This window comes from Gorilla gorilla, chromosome 15 (genome assembly GCF_029281585.2).
Source record: "Gorilla gorilla gorilla isolate KB3781 chromosome 15, NHGRI_mGorGor1-v2.1_pri, whole genome shotgun sequence".
Lineage (NCBI taxonomy): Eukaryota > Metazoa > Chordata > Mammalia > Primates > Hominidae > Gorilla > Gorilla gorilla.
In genome coordinates this window covers 83,756,614-83,773,380 of record NC_073239.2, presented here as the reverse complement: position 1 = coordinate 83,773,380, position 16,767 = coordinate 83,756,614, and the positions used below count along the sequence as shown (strand labels likewise).

Genomic DNA, 16,767 nt, shown 5'->3' with positions numbered 1-16,767 from the left:
CTTTTGGTGTCATATCCAAGAAATGACTGCCAAATCTAATGTCATGAAGCTGTCCCCCTATGGTTTTTTCTAAGAGTTTTATAGTTTCAGCTCTTGTGTATAGGTCTTTGATCCATTTTGAATTAATTTTTATATTCAGTAGGCAAAGGTCCAACTTCATTCTTTGGCAAGTGGATATCCAATTTTCCCAACACCACTCATTGAAAAGACTATTCTCTCCCCCATTGAATTGACACCCTTGTTGAAAATTATTGCATCCTATATGCAAGGGCTTATTTCTGGGCTCTTGTTTCTATTCCATTTTCTTGATTTTATTTTGGATAGTTTATTGTCATTGTATAAAAATAAGACTGATTTTTGCAGCCTGATTTTGTATTCTGCAACTTTGCTGAATTCATTTATTAGTTCTAATGGTTTTGTGTATGGAATCTTGGGTTTTCTACATATATAATCATGTCAAAAAAAAAGATAGGTTTACTTCTTCCTTTCCAATTTGGATACCTTTCATTTCTTTTTATTGCCTAAGTGTTCTGGCTAGAAGTTCCAATACTATGTTGAATGGAAGTGGAAAAAGTGGGCATCTCCATCTTGTTCCTGATTTTAAAGGAAAAGCTTTCAGTCTTTCACCGCTGAATATGATGTGAGCTGTGGGTTTTTTACATAAGGCCTTTTTCACATTAAGGTAGTTTCCTTCTTTTCCTAGTTTGTTGAGTGTTTTTAACATGAAACTTGAATTTTTCCAAATGTTTTCTTCAGCACCCATTGATGCTGAAAACCCATCATCAAATGATCACATGGGTTTTTTTCCCCTCCATTCTGCTACTGTGGTATATTACAATGATTTATTTTCATATGTTGAACCATCCTTGTATTCTAGGGTCACCTTGTATAATTCTTTTTAATATGTTGCTGCAATCAGTTTGCTGGGGTTTTTTTTTGAGCATTTTTCCATCAACATTCATTAAGGGATATTGGCCTGCAGTTTTGTTTTGTTTTTCCTGTCTTTGGTATGAGACCAATGCTGCCATTCATAAAATGAGTTAGGAAGTGTTGTCTTCTCTTCAATTTTTTGGAAAAGATTTTGGAAACAACCAGTGTCAGTTGTTCTTTAAATACTTGGTAGAATTCATCAGTGAAGCCAACTGGTCCTGGTATTTTGTAAATAGAAAGATAGAAAGGTTTTTTTGTTTTTTTTTTTTTTTTTTGAGACAGGGTCTCACTCTGTTGCCCAGGCTGGAGCGCAGTGCGCATGATCAGGGCTCACTGTGTGGCCTCTACCTCCTGGGCTCAAGTGATCCTCCTGCCTCAGACCCCTGAGTAGCTGGGACTACAGGTGTGTGCCACTACACCTGGCTAATTTTTTGAATTTTTAGTAGAGATAGGGTTTCGCCATGTTGCCCAGGCTGGTTTTGCTGTGCTCAAGTGATCCACCCACCTTGGCCTCCCAAAGTGTCGGGATTACAGGTGTGAGCCACTGCACCCAGCTGAAAGGTTGTTAATTTCTGAGTCATTCTCCTTCCTAGGTATAGGTCTATTCAGATTTTCTATTTCTTTGTGATTCAGTCTCAGTAGGTTTTGTGTTTCTAGGAGTTTGTCCACTTCGTCTGGGTTATTCAACTTGTTGGCATGTAATTGTTACGCTGTACTCTTCTAGTCCTTTTTATTTCTGTGGAATTGGTACTAATGACTCCATTTTCATTACTGATTTTAGTAATTTGAGTTTCTTTTTTTTCTTAGTCTATCTAGCTAAAATTTTGTGATTTTGTTGATCTTTTTGAAGAACCAACTTTAGCTTAGTTGATTTTCTCTGTTGTTTTTTGATTTTCTAGTTCATTTATCTCTGCTCTAATTTTTATTATTTCCTTCTTTCTGTTAGCTTTGGGTTTAGGTTGTTATTCTTTTTCTAGTTTCTTAACTTATAGTTATACATGAGACTGCTGTTTTTGAGGTTTTCAAAAATGTAATTATTTTTAAAATGCTTACAGCAGTATCAGTGCTGCTTTTTCTGCATGCTATTAAGTTTTGGTATGTTGCATTTTTGTTTTAATTCACTTTTAAATATTTTCTAATTTCCCTTATGATTTCTTCTTTAACTTATTGGCTATTTGAGTGTGTTTAATTTTCACATATTTGTAAATTTTCCAGTTTTCCTTCTGTCACTGATTTCAAACTTCATCCTCTTTTTGGAGAATATGCTTTGAAGAATATACTATTTTGCAATATACTTTATATGGTATCTATTTTAAAAAACCTATTGAAACTTATTTTGTGGCCCAATGTGCTCTATCTTGGAGAATGTCCCATGTGTACTTCAGAAGGTGTATGCTACTGTTGTTGGGTGAAGCGTTTTATATATGTGGGTTGTATCTAGTTGGTTTATTGTGTTGTTTAAGTTCTTACATTTCTTTACTTACCTTTTGTGTGGCTGTTCTATCCATTATTGAATGTGGCGTATTGAATTCCTCAACTATTCTTGCATAGCTGTCTATTTTCCTCTTCAATTCTGTCCATTTTTGCTTCATCTATTTTGACAGTCTATTATTAAGTGCATAAATGTTTATAAGTATAATATTACTGTGCAGAATTAAACCTTCTAGTAACATATATCCTTTGTCTCTTGTAAACTTTTTGGATTTAAGATATTTAAACATTTTTGATTTAAAATTTATTTGATATTATTATAGCCACCATGGTTTGCTTTTGGTTACTATTTGCCGGACTATCTTTTTCTATCCTTTCACTTTCAACTTATTTATGTCTTTGGATCTAAAATGAGTCTCATGTAGACAGCATATAGCTGGATCATGCTTTCCTATCCAGTCCATTAATCTCTGTCTCTTGATTGGAAAGTTTAATCCATTTACACTTAAAGTAATTAGTGACAAAAAGGGAATTCTACCATTTTGTTAAGGGTTTTCCATATGCCTTATAGCTTTTTAACTCCTTATTTCCTATATTACTATCTTCATTTGTTCTTATTTTTTTAGTGAAATATTTTAATTCTTTTCTCATTTTTTTAATGTACGTCCTGTACCTATTTTCCTTGTGGCCACTATGAAGATTACATTTAACATCCTAAAGTAATAATTTGAATTTATACCAGCTTAACTTCAATAGCATACAAAACCTCTGCTCTTATACTACTCTGTCCTCACCACTTTTAGTTATTGATGTCTTAAATTACATCTTTACATACTGTATGCCCCAAATAATAGACCAATTTTTTAAATGCATGTCTGAGGACAAGTTAAATGTAATTCTTATCTTTCTTCCTCTATAGATATGGAGTTTTTTTCCCCTCTGGACTCTGTCATGATTTTTTATTTTCGATTTTCTCTAGTTTGAAGATGGTATGTCTAGGTATAGTTGTTTTTGTGGCATCTGACATTAATTTGGGGAAATTCTCGGTCATTGTTTCAAATATTTCTTCTGTTTCTCTCGTTCTTCTCTTTTGGGTATTCGCATTATGTAGATGTTCTACCTTTTAGAGTTGTCTCAAAATTCTTTGATATTCTATTCTGTTTTTTTGTTTCTCAGACCTTGTTCTCTTTGCTTTTCAGTTTTGGAGGTATGCAGTGAAAGATCCTCATGCTCAAGAGTTTTTTTTTTTCCTCAGCTGTGTCCATTCTACTAATAAGCCCATCAAAGGCACTGTTTATGTCTGTTATAGTGTTTTTGATCTCTAGCATTTATTTTTGGTTCTTAGGAGTTTCATGTCTTTGATTACATTATCCATCTGTTCTTGCATGGTATCTGTTTCATCCATTGGAGCACTTAGCATGTTAATCACAATGATTTTTAAATTCCCAGTCTGATAATTCCAACATTCCTGCCATGTCTACTTCTGATGCTTGCTTTGTCTCTTCAAATTGTATTTTTTTGCCATTTGATATGCCTTGTAATTTTTCTTCATAGCCAAACATGATATACCAGGTAAAAGGAACTGCTGTAAACAGGCCTCTAGTAATGTGGTGGGGATGTGTGGGGGTGGGGAAGTATTCTATAGTCCTATCATTAGGTCTTGGTCTTTTTATTTTTTGAGATGGAGTCTCGCTCTGTCGCCAGGCTGGAGTGCAGTGGCGCGATCTCAGCTCACTGCAACCTCCACCTCCCAGGTTCAAGCAATTCTCCTGCCTCAGCTGGGACTATAGGCACGTGGCACCATGCCCAGCTAATTTTTTGTATTTTTAGTAGATGAGGTTTCACTGTGTTAGCCAGGATGGTCTCAATCTCCTGACTTCATAATCCACCTGCCTTGGCCTCCCAAAGCACTGGGATTATAGGTGTGAGCCACCATGCCTGGCCAGGTCTCAGTCTTTTAGTGAGCCTTTTAGTGAACTTCACGAGTTTTTCTCAATTTTTCCTCCCCTGTTACATGGGAGAAGATGGCTAGAGTGAGCTGAAGTTGGGTATTTCCCTTCCCCTAGGTAAGTTAGTATTTGATTATACTCCAGCAGGGTAGGTTCAGGTTAAGTAGTTTCTCCTCCGGTTAGGGCTCATTAAGAAGAACAGAGTACCCTGGTGTATTTCACAATAGTTCCCTTTCCTCTTCCCTGCTGAAACATGAGGGAATTTTCCTCTAATATTTACTGTGAGAACCTGGTTGTTCCGAAGGACTTGTTCCAGAGATCCCTTAGGTTCCATTCAGTTTTCACAAAATTGTAGCGACTGAGTTTCCCTGAAGTTTTTAACTCTCATAGTTGTCTGCACTGAACCTCTAGCAATTTGTCAATTATAGTTTAGGTTTGCCTACCTGACAGTTTCCCACGCTTATTAGTGTTCATGAGTCTTTGCTCTGGTAAGCCCCTTTCTCCCTCACTCATCCATCTTGAATCCCCATAATGTGTATGCTGGTCTGCTTAATGTTGTTCCATAGGTCCCTTAGGCTCTGTTCAGTTTTCTTCCATCTTTTTTGTTTCTGTTCCTCAGATTTGTTAATTTCAATTGTTTTGCCTTTAAGTTTGCTGATTCTTTTTTCTGCCTGCTGAAAACTGCTTTTGAATCCCTCTAATGATTTTTTTTTCAGCGATTGTACTTGTCAACTCATTTCTTCATTATTCTTTTTTTTCTTCTTTATTTTTTTAAAGGATACATGTTTTTCATCCATGATTCACTGGAACTGCTGCAGGATGCTCATCATGACTTAGAACTCCTGAGTACATTGTCATGATGAACATGTGCAGAGAGATTTACTAGTGTACAATATGAATCTTCACACTCATGGGGGAAAAGTATTTTCTAGTCTGGACTGAATATATTTGCAAGTGTTTTTATAGCTGTTCTCTGTAAATAATCTCAGGGTGGCCTGTTGCTGTCTAATGCTACAAAAAGGGAGGGCTGTTAATAGTGGCCACTTCCTCCTGCATACAGTGGAGAGAAGCCTGATTACAGACAGTCCCAGCATGGCCTTAAAAGATGATATTAAACTGATAGGTCATTTTAGCTGCCTGATTGATTTTTTTTTATGTTTTTAAAATATATTTATTGATATTTACTTTTGCTCACACATCATTATCTTGGCATTATCAATATCTTCCTTTAGTTCTTTGAGAATCTTTAAGATAGTTGTTTTAAAGCCTTTGTCTAGTAAGTTCTCCATTTCATCTTCCTCATGGATTTTTGTCAATTTATTGTTTTCATTTGAATGGATTATACTTTTTCTTTGCTTTGTCATTTTATTTTTGTTGAACTCTGAATATTTGAATCTTATAATATGGTAATTCTAGAAATCAGCTTCTCTCCCTTCCCTAGGGTTTGCTTTTTTTTTTTTTAATTGTTATAAAGTGTTCTGTGTAAGAAATAAGCCTGAGGTATAAACTTAAGGCCTTTCTCTTTTTCTCAGCCTGCCTTTTCCTCTGGGCATGCATAGTGACTTTCTAAATTCCCCCATATATGTAGCTGCTTTTGAATTTTCTAATCCTGTGATTTCTGGGTCCCAAAAGAGAAGAAGAAAAATGTAGGGGAAAATGTAGGTACTGTCCTTATAAATCCCTTGAAGATACTTCAGCCAGTGTGGGTTGAAACAATGGCAGCCTGTCTTTGCCTCTGCACTTCTACAACCTAAAGCAGTAATCCACAACAGAACCTGGATCCCCAATATTTGGAAGATAAGGTCCTTAATTACCCATTCTGTCTTCTACAAGCTGTCCTATAAACCCTAGTACCTGCTAGCTGGAGCACTAGAGAATGGTTGGCTAGTAGCACACTAGGTTAAAATTGACCCAAATTAACCAAAATCTACTAGTCAAGTCTTTTCCAGTAAGCTGTAAGCCTTTGAGTAGACTACAAAGTTCCAAAATAGTTATATCAGAGAGATCCTGCAAGTTCAATGGTTGTCCAGGTGGAGAAACAGATTCCTATATATACTACTCTGCCATCTTATGCTCCCCTACAGACTTTTATAAGCTAAGTATATTTGGTGTGGGTTAAAAAAACAGAAACTCTTTAAGATGATAGTACTGTTACTTTAAATGACTCATGTTACTTTAATATTATCTAAATAATACTAAGAATAATTTCATTCATTTCTATAAAAAATAAGTTTTGTGTTGTTATTTCCTGAAATTTTTCTTTTAACCAATATCAGTTATAAAACCATTTTTGGCAGCAAATGGAAAATATTATCTCCTCCCTAAAAGCAGTGCATGTGTTTATTACAGTTACAGAATTGAAAGATGAGTCACTGAAGATTACAATGGTAAATCTCTTCATACTAAAATGGAAAACTGGCAATCAATTTCTCTTTTTATGAATTAGATATTTCTTTATATATATATATACACACACATACACATACACACACACACACACACATATGTGTGAGTAAATCTTTAAAGGACCTCATAACATTTCTATGAGCTATGTAATATCCCTATAAAACTAAGTAGAGATCATAAATCAAATTAATGACAAAACTGAGAATAAAATCCATGACAAATCATTCTTCAGTGTATAACCACAGTGGTTAGTCTGTTGTTTTTAATGAAATTTAGGGGGAAAAAAGAGTATTCGATCTTTTAAAATAAACAAGTAGGGAATAAATTATAAATTTAGGGAGGTTAAATGCTACTATTTTGTGGGCAGTTTAGTTAACCACTGGAACAAGATGTGCTAAACCTTGTAAAGTACCAAGGTAACACTGCTAGTAAATGCTAGTAAATATGAAGTCAGGGATCTGATATTAAAGTTTGAACACTTGTTCTTTGGTGTCAGCCAAGATGGAGAAAGTAACCATAGCTTCTCTCTCCTACCGATTGTTTACAGAGTACACAGTGATTACCTGATGACGTTGAATGTAAATAATAGCAGGCAGATTTGGGACTGAAGTCAGAGCTTGAATAACACCTCTTAATGGGGCTAGGCCTAATTGTGGAGCTGCAATACCATAATGACAGTGTTAGCACCCGAAGCTCAGAGAGAAGACCTACCTATCTCTTTGGCTAATGGAAACAAAAAAAAGGAGTCGATATTGTCTAAAGAACTAAGGTAAGAGGAATCTCTTTCTCTCTTTTTTCTTTTCTTTTGCTTTTTGTCCCAAAGGTCAGTTGTGTACAACTACATAATTGCAAAGGGAGTTAATACTCTGTAAGAAACCTCTTCTGGCCAGAGTAACTGGGAATGGGGTCCCCTGGAAGCTGGAGAGTGAGGGGAAAATTCTTGAAAAGAAGAGAGCTAAAGAAGGTGGATTCTCTAATTTTGGATGTGAATTGACCCAAGTTCCAGGGTCACCCCTGAGCTGTGAATACGTGGGACAGTATAAAATAAGTACAAGAAAAGCTTTTAAAACATAAACCTAGTATATACTACTGCCCAAGTCTCAAACTAACTCCTAAATCATTCATGTACTGGGCAGACACTAACAATATAGCAAAGGCTGAGCCACTACCCACAGAAAGTGAGACAGAATTTACAGTCTGAACCCAATCAGATCAATTGCTAAAACTAATTAAAATTCCCCAAAGGATTTTAACAGGAGTTAAATAATTTACTTACAATGCAGTGTTCAAAATGTCCAGGATACAATCCAAAATTTCTCAACATAGAACAAGGAAAATTTGACCAGTTCTCATTGGAAAAGAAATCAACTGATGTCAACCCCAAGGTAAGCCAGATATTGAAATTGTCCGAAGAATAATTTTAAGCAGTTATTATAACTATTCTCCATGACATAAAGGGCAATACTTTTGAAATAAATGTAAAAATACAAGTTCTTAGTAGAGAAATGGAAACCATTAACAAAAAAACCAAATGGAGAATTTAGAACTGAAAATATATCTGAAATAAAAACCACTAGATATGCTCAAAGGCAGAATGAAGATGAAAGAGGGGAAAAGTCAGCTAATTTGAAGATAGATCATAGAAATAACCTAAAATTAATATAGAGTAAAAAAGATTTTAAAAATTAACAGAGCCTCAGGGATTTGTGAGACATTACCAAAAAATCTAAAATTCATGTCATAGGAGCAGCAAAAAAAAGTAAATTTTCCAAATTTGGTTAAAGACATAAATTTACAGAATCATAAAGTTCACTGAACCCAGAAGGATAATCTAAAAGAAAACTACACCCAGATACATCATTATCAAATTGCTGAAACTAAAGCTGCAGAAAAAATATCTTCAAAGCAGCCAGAGAAATTTGCCATTACACATAAGGAAACAGCAATTTGAATTGATTGCTCATTTCTTTTCAGGAACCATGGAGCAAAAGAGAGTGGAATCATATTTTATTTTACTTTTTTTTTTTTTAATGCTGAAAGAAAAGAACAGTCAACCCAGATTTCTGTATCTAGTGAAAATATCCTTCAGGAGTAATATGGAAATAAAGACATTTCCTAATGAAGAAAAGCTAAGAAAAGGTTTCACCAGCAGACCTACTCTAAAAACAAAAACTCTAACGAAACAACTATGGTCATCACTTAAGAGTTACTATGAGTCAGTTTTCTAAGTGCTTTACATAGATTAATTCACTTTATCCAAGAAATTTGGTACTATTAACATCTTTATTACATAGATGAGAAAATGAAAACAAAAAAGACATTAACATAGAACACAAGCAATCTGTCTTCAGAGATGATGTTCTTAACCATTACTTCATAATATCTCCCAACTTACTTATATAAAAAATCTGGAGGATATTAAGTTGTCCAAATAGTAGGAAACCATTTCAAACAGATGTAATGGTTTAAACATTTGTTTTTATCTAATGCTGCTCTCTAGACATAAAAATAGGAAGGTAAGGCACCAACTTGATGCATTAATTTACCTGAAAAAAACATGCTATAGAACTATGGTAAAACACTGATTTATCCATAGTAACCGCAACAATAAACATTTTTTGAGTACTTACTATGTGTCAGAATTTGTTTTAGGGGCTGAGGATGTAAAAAAGAATAAGATAAAGCTCCTGTCTTTAAGAAGTTTCTACTAACTAGGTAATACAGACAAGCAAATAATTAATTACAATATACTATGACATGTTCCATAGCAGAAGCATGTACAAAGCCAAAAGTGCATACAAAATAGAAAAGCTGTAGAAAGGAAGCACCAATCTAATGATGGCCATTATAAAAATAATAATTTTTAAAAAGGCTTTGAGAAGCACAAAAAATGAACATTCAGGGAAATATCCCCTTTTCTGTAACTAATGTAAACTACTATGTCTGTTCCAAAGTTTATAAATATATTCTCAGTTAAATAAGCAATGCACAGACAGAAAAGCCAGAAGGTGCTCCCATGCTGCTTATATGTATTAATTTTGAAAGCTTTCAGGATAAAGATGAACGACTTATTCCAAAGTAATTAGAATCAGCTCCTGCTAATTAATTTTCCATTCACTCAGCAGTCCAGTGCTCGGTAATTATGAGGATACAAAAGGGAGAAAAAAATTCAGAAAAACCTTTTGATATAACAAAAAGTGATATTTCTATACTGGATCAAGAAAGCTACATTCAATTTGAAGAATTATCTTAACAGTTGCAAAGAATAATTTCTCCATTTAAACTGTGGGATCCTTAAGGAGAGGACCATTTCTTATTTTTCTTTCTAACCTTAGAATCCCTAATGCTTAATATGGGACTTGGCAAATAAGCATATTATTATGTTTACCGAATTAAAATTGTATTACAAAAGAATTAGCAAGAGAATGAAGTTTAATTCTTTCCTGATGTTATTGCTTGTATACAAGAAAGAGTTCTTTCACGTTTGAAAACTACTACTTAATTCCATAGGAAAAACGGGATCCCCTGACCTCATTGGTGTAGGTAATATAAGTAATGGTTTAAAAAAATAACACTATGAAAGAATCAACTGGAGTTCCTTAAAGGCCAGCATGAACTTTAGCTTTAGTCTCTATCGTGGTACTTTAATTCTTTATTTGCTTTTACTAAAATTAAATGTTACAGTACATGTGACAGCAAAAAGAACATAGTAACTAATGACCCATTCATAATCTCCTGTATCTGTGCTTCAAGTGGCTGCCACTGATGGGATATAAACTTTGTCTATGTAACAGAAAGAACATTACAACTCATATTCCATAATAGTCAATGGACACATTTAATTTTATATTCATATTACACACAGGATACATAAATGGCTATAAATTATGAAACCCTGAAACTATACAGCTGCTATTTATTTTTAGGTTGCTCTGAGATCAACTATTAATTAACGTTCATTAAATCCTTCAACAGTTTCTGACTAAGTTGACACTTCTATCTTTAACTTAAGTGATGTAATTGTCCTCATTTAGGGGATCTAAATCTAAGAGTTGCTAAAATAGTAGCAAATAATTACCATTAAATCGAGGATGGATATCAACATCTATGTCAACAAAGGCATTGTTTTAGGTAGACTAATTTCATATAAGAATAGTATATCATTAATGTAATATAAGAATTTAAATATACCCAGTTGCCAAGCATTAAAAGATTAACAATATGAATTGAGCTTTTTTTTTTCACAACAACACATCAACATGGCTATTTATAAATTGGAATATAAGCTCCTAACTTGTGAGAACAAGTTATTTTAATAAACTTGGCAGTTTAGTTTTATTAAATCAGTATTTACCTACAATTAATAGATATCAACTGATGATTATAAACAATCACGGAAAACAGTAACTTTACATAGTAATAAACTGGATTCTCTGGGTTAGGAATTGATAACTTTTACCAGTAGTAATATGACAGTCTCTGAAAGTTTAACTTAACAAGCAACAACAACAACAACAAAAACAAAAAGAAGTGAAGTGGGAAAATTGTGGCTGACAGAATACTAAAGCTCTTAACTCTGGAAAAAAAAGGGGCAAACTTAAGTGTTAAGACTAAAGCTTCTTAGGTTCATCAATATAGTGTATTGGTTAGTGCTATGGAATTAACTTTTTTTTTTTAACAATGATAGTAGGTAATATTTATTAAGTGATTAGTATAAGCTAAGAACTTTATGGGGACTAGCTCATTTAATATTCACAACAATGCTAAAGTGTAGATTTTTTTTAATATCACGGCAACAGTTCACCTAGCAAATGGTTTGCAACATGTTGGTGACTTTCTTACCTAGAGAGCATGCCCAGAGGTGTAACATTAAGTGATCCCATCAGCATTGCCAGGGCCATCCCTGGTGCTTCCCGTTCTATTACTTCTTTTGTGGCCTGTAATTAAAGATTAAATAGCAGACTGAGTGAAATAAGCCAAAAAAGAATGAAGTCAGACTAGTAAAACCCACTTAAAAATGATTATAAACCAGGCTTTCAATAACCATACTTTCAGTTTCTGAAACATTTATCTTTTTGAGGCATCCAGACTCAATTCACAAGGACCACTGAATAAAAGCTGAGGACCAAGAAAATAAAGAAAATTTTTCTATTAGCAGTCCTTTCATATTGCTTATAGCTCAGAAGTATTTGATAGAAATCTCATCTCACTAATAACTTAAATTCTAAAAATGAGGCCTCAGATTGCTATAACAACTTAGTAGATTTCTCACCGGGTAAGTAATCTGGGTATTTTCCTTTGTCTATAACTCTTGAAATAATTATCTCTGAAAACCTGAGATAATCCATATCTCTCCTAGCTCTATGCTTTTATAATAGAATTAAAAGGATCTCAAGAAGTCATCATGTCAGGTTTCCCCATGTACTGGCTAGAGGAAAAATTCTACATTTACCATCTTCCTAATCTTTAGTATAAATTAACTGTCTTTTTTTTTTCAGATTTCTCTTTTTTTTAAAATATACTTTAAGTTCTGGGGTACATGTGCAGAATGTGCAGGTTTGTTACATAGGCGTACACATGGCATGGTGGTTTGCTGCACCCATCAACCCGTCTATATTAGGTATTTCTCCTAATGCCATCTCTCCCCTAACCCTCCATCCCCTGACAGGCCCTGGTGTGTGATGTTTCCCTCTGTGTGTCCATGTGTTCTCATTGTTCAAATCCCACTTATGAGTGAGAACATGTAGTGTTTGGTTTTCTGTTCCTGTGTTAGTTTGCTGAGAATCATGGTTTCCAGCTTCATCCATGTCCCTGCAAAGGACATAAACTCATCCTTTTTTATGGCTGCATAGCATTCCATGGTGTATATGTGCCAAATTTTCTTTATCTAGTCTATAACTGATGGACATTTGGGTTGGTTCCAAGTCTTCGCTGTTGTGAATATTGCTGCAATAAACATATGTGTGCATGTGTCTTTAGAATAGGACGATATATAATATTTTGGGTATATACCCAGTAATGGGTCAAATGGTATTTCTGAGTCTAGATCCTTGAGGAATCGCCACACTGTCTTCCACAATGGTTGAATTAATTTACACTCCCACCAACAGTATAAAAGCATTCCTATTTTTCCACATCCCTATCCAGCATCTATGGTTTCCTGACATTTTAATGATCACCATTCTAACTGGCATGAGATGGTATCTCATTGAGGTTTTTGACTTGCATTTTTCTAATGACCAGTGACCCTTAGCTTTTTTACATATGTTTGTTGGCTGCGTAACTGTCTTCGTTTTGAGAAGTGTCTGTTCATATCCTTTGCCCACTTTTTGATGGCGTTGTTTTTTTCTTGTAAATTTGTTTAAGTTCTTTGTAGATTCTGTGTATTAGCCCTTTGTCAGACAGAGACATTGCAAAAATTTTCTCCCATTCTGTAGGTTGTCTGTTCACTCTGATAATCGTTTCTTTTGCTGTGCAGAAGCTCTTTAGTTTAATTAGATCCTGTTTGTCAATTTTGGCTTTTGTTGCAATTGCATTTTGTGTTTTAGTCATGAAGTCTTTGCCCATGTTTGAATGGTATTGCCTGTTTTCTTCTAGGGTTTTTATAGTTTTAGGTCTTACATGTAAGTCTTTAATTCATCTTGAGTTAATTTTTGTATAAGGTATAAGGAAGGGATCCAGTTTCAGTTTTCTGCATATGGCTAGCCAGTTTTCCCAATACCATTTATTAAATAGAAAATTCTTTCCCCATTGCTTGTTTTTATCAGGTTTATCAAAGATAAAATGGTTGTAGATGTGTGGCATTATTTCTGAGGCCTCTGTTCTGTTCCATTGGTCTATATATCTGTTTTGGTACTAGTACCATGTTGTTTTGGTTACTGCAGCCTTGTAGTATAGTTTGAAGTCAGGTAGTGTGATGCCTCCAGCTTTGTTCTTTTTGCTTAGGATTGTCTTGGCTACACGGGCTCTTTTTGGTTCCATATTAAAGTAGTTTTTTTCTGATTCTGTGAAGAAAGTCAGTGGTAGCTTGATGGGGATAGCATTGAATCTATAAATTCCTTTGGGCAGTATGGCCATTTTCACAATATTGATTCTTCCTATCCATGAGCATGGAATGTTTTTCCATTTGTGTCCTCTCTTATTTCCTTGAGCAGTGGTTTGTAGTTCTCCTTGAAGAGGTCCTTCACATCCCTTGTTAGTCGTATTCTAGGCATTTTATTCTCTTTGTAGCAATTGTGAATGGGAGTTCACTCATGATTTGGCTCTCTGTTGGTCTATTATTGTTGTATAAGAATTCTTGTGATTTTTGTGCATTGATTTTGTATCCTGAGACTTTGCTGAAGTTTCTTACCAGCTTAAGGAGATTTTGGGCTGAGACAATGGGGTTTTCAAAATATACAATCATGTCATCTGCAAACAGACAATTTGACTTCCTCTCTTCTTATTTGAATACCCTTTATTTCTTTCTCTTGCCTGATTGCTCTGGCTGGAACTTCCAATACTATGTTGAATAGGAATGGTGAGAGAGGGCATCCTTGTCTAGTGCCAGTTTTCAAAGAGAATGCTTCCAGCTTTTGCCCATTCAGTATGATATTGGCTGTGGGCTTGTCATAAACAGCTCTTATTATTTTGAGATACGTTCCATCAATAGCTAGTTTATTGAGAGTTTTTAGCATGAAGTGCTGCTGAATTTTATCGGAGGACTTTTCTGTATCTATTGAGATAATGATGTGTTTTTTGTCATTGGTTCAGTTTATGTGATGGATTATGTTTACTGATTTGCGTATGTGAACCAGCCTTGCATCCCAGGGATGAAGCTGACTTGATTGTGGTGGATAAGCTTTTTGATGTGCTGCTGGATTTGGTTTAGTATTTTATTGAGGATTTATGCATCCATGTTCCTCGGGGATATTGGCCTGAAATTTTTTTTGTTGTGTCTCTCTCAGGTTTCGGTATCAGGATGATGCTGGCCTCATAGAATAAGTTAAGGAGGATTCCCTCTTTTTCTGTTGTTTGGAATAGTTTCAGAACGAATGGTAGCAGCTCCTGTTTGTACTTCTGGTAGAATTCAGCTGTGAATCTGTCTGGTTCTGGGCTTTTTTGGGTTGGTATGCTATTAATTACTGCCTCAATTTCAGAACTTGTTATTGGTCTAGTCAGGGATTTGACTTCTTCCTGGTTTAGTCTTGGGAGGGTGTATGTGTCCAGGAATTTAACAATTTCTTCTAGATTTTCTAGTTTATTTGCATAGAGGTATTTATAGTATTCACTGATGGTAGTTTGTATTTTGGTGGGATCAGTGTGATATCCCATTTATCATTTTGTATTGTATCTATTTAATTCTTCACTCTTTTCTTCATTAGTCTGGCTAGTGTTCTATCTCTTTTGTTAATCTTTTCAAAAAACCAGCTCTTGGATTCACTGATTTTTTGAAGGGTTTTTGTGTCTCTATCTCCTTCAGTTTTACTCTGATTTTAGTTATTTCTCGTATTCTGCTAGCTTTTGAATTTGTTTGCTCTTGCTTCTCTAGTTCTTTTAATTGTGATATTAGGGTGTTGATTTTAGATCTTTCCCATTTTCCCCTGTGGGCATTTAGTGCTATGAATTTCCCTGTAAAGAGTGCTTTAGCTGTGTCCCAGAGATTCTGGTTTATTGTGTCTTTGTTCTCATTGGTTTCAAAGAACTTATTTATTTCTGCCTTAATTTTGTTATTTACCCAGTAGTTATTCAGGAGCAGGTTTTTCAGTTTCCATATAATTGTGCGGTTTTGGGTGATTTTCTTAATCCTGAGTTCTAATTTGATTGCACTGTGGTCTGAGAGACTGTTATGATTTCAGTTCTTTTGCATTTGCTGAGGAATGTTTTACTTCCAATTATGTTCTCAATTTTAGAATACGTGTGATGTGGTGCTCAGAAGAATGTACATTCTGTTGATTTGGGGTGGAGAGTTCTGTACATGTCTATTAGGTCTGCTTGGTCCAGAGCTGAGTGTAAGTCCTAAATATCCTTGTTAATTTTCTGTCTCGTTGATCTGTCTAACATTGACAGTGGGGTGTTAAAGTCTCCCACTATTATTGTGTGGGAGTCTAAGTCTCTTTGCAGGTCTCTAAGAACTTGATTTATGAATCTGGGTGCTCCTGTATTGGATGCATATATATTTAGGTTAGCTCTTCTTGTTGCGTTGATCCCTTTACCATTATGTAATGCCCTTCTTTGTCTTTTTTGATCTTTGTTGGTTTAAAGTCTGTTTTATCAGAGACTAGGATTGCAACCCCCCTTTTTTTTTTTTTGCTTTCCATTTGCTTGCTAAATATTCCTCCATCCCTTTATTTTGAGCCTATGTGTGTCTTTGCACGTGAGATCAGTCTCCTGAATACAGCACATCAATGGGTCTTGATTCTTTATCCAATTTGCCAGTCTGTCTTTTAATTGGGGGCATTTAGCCCATTTACATTTAAGGTTAACATTGTTATGTGTGAATTTGATCCTGTCATCATGATGCTAGCTGGTTATTTTGCCCCTTAGTTGATGCAGTTTCTTCACAGTGTCGATGGTCTTTACAATTAGGTATGTTTTTGCAGTAGCTGGTACCAGTTGTTCCTTCCAATATTTTGTGCTTCCTTCAGGAGCTCTTGTAAGGCAGGCCTGGTGGTGACAAATTGTCTCAGCATTTGCTTGTCTGTAAAGGATTTTATTTCTCCTTTGCTTATGAAGCTTAGTTTGGCCAGATATGAAATTCTGAGTTGAAAATTCTTTTCTTTAAGAATGTTGAACATTGGCCACCCACTCTCTTCTGGCTTGTTGGATTTCTGCCGAGAGATCTGCCATTAGTTTGATGGGCTTCCTTGTGGGTAACCTGACCTTTCTCTCTGGCTGCCCTTACCATTTATTCCTTCATTCCAACGTTGGTGAATCTGAAGATTATGTGTCTTGGGGTTGCTCTCCTTAAAGAGTATCTTTGTGGTGTTCTTTGTATTTCCTGAAATTGAATGCTGGCCTGTCTTGCTACGTTGGGGAAGTTATCTTGGATAATATCCTGAAGAGTGTTTTC

The 16,767-nt window shown here is 35.1% G+C and overlaps 1 protein-coding gene across 15 annotated transcripts in view; it reads right to left on the bottom strand.

Annotated features, from left to right (window-relative positions):
• The window catches only part of GPHN (gephyrin), a 674,811-nt gene that overhangs the window by 296,851 nt on the left and 361,193 nt on the right, over positions 1–16,767 (bottom strand). For all 15 annotated transcript variants that reach the window (XM_055362127.2, XM_055362134.2, XM_055362131.2 and 12 more), the window contains one exon: positions 11,559–11,653. In XM_055362127.2, the coding sequence (XP_055218102.1) occupies positions 11,559–11,653 (95 nt within the window). The remainder of the gene's footprint in view (positions 1–11,558; positions 11,654–16,767) is intronic.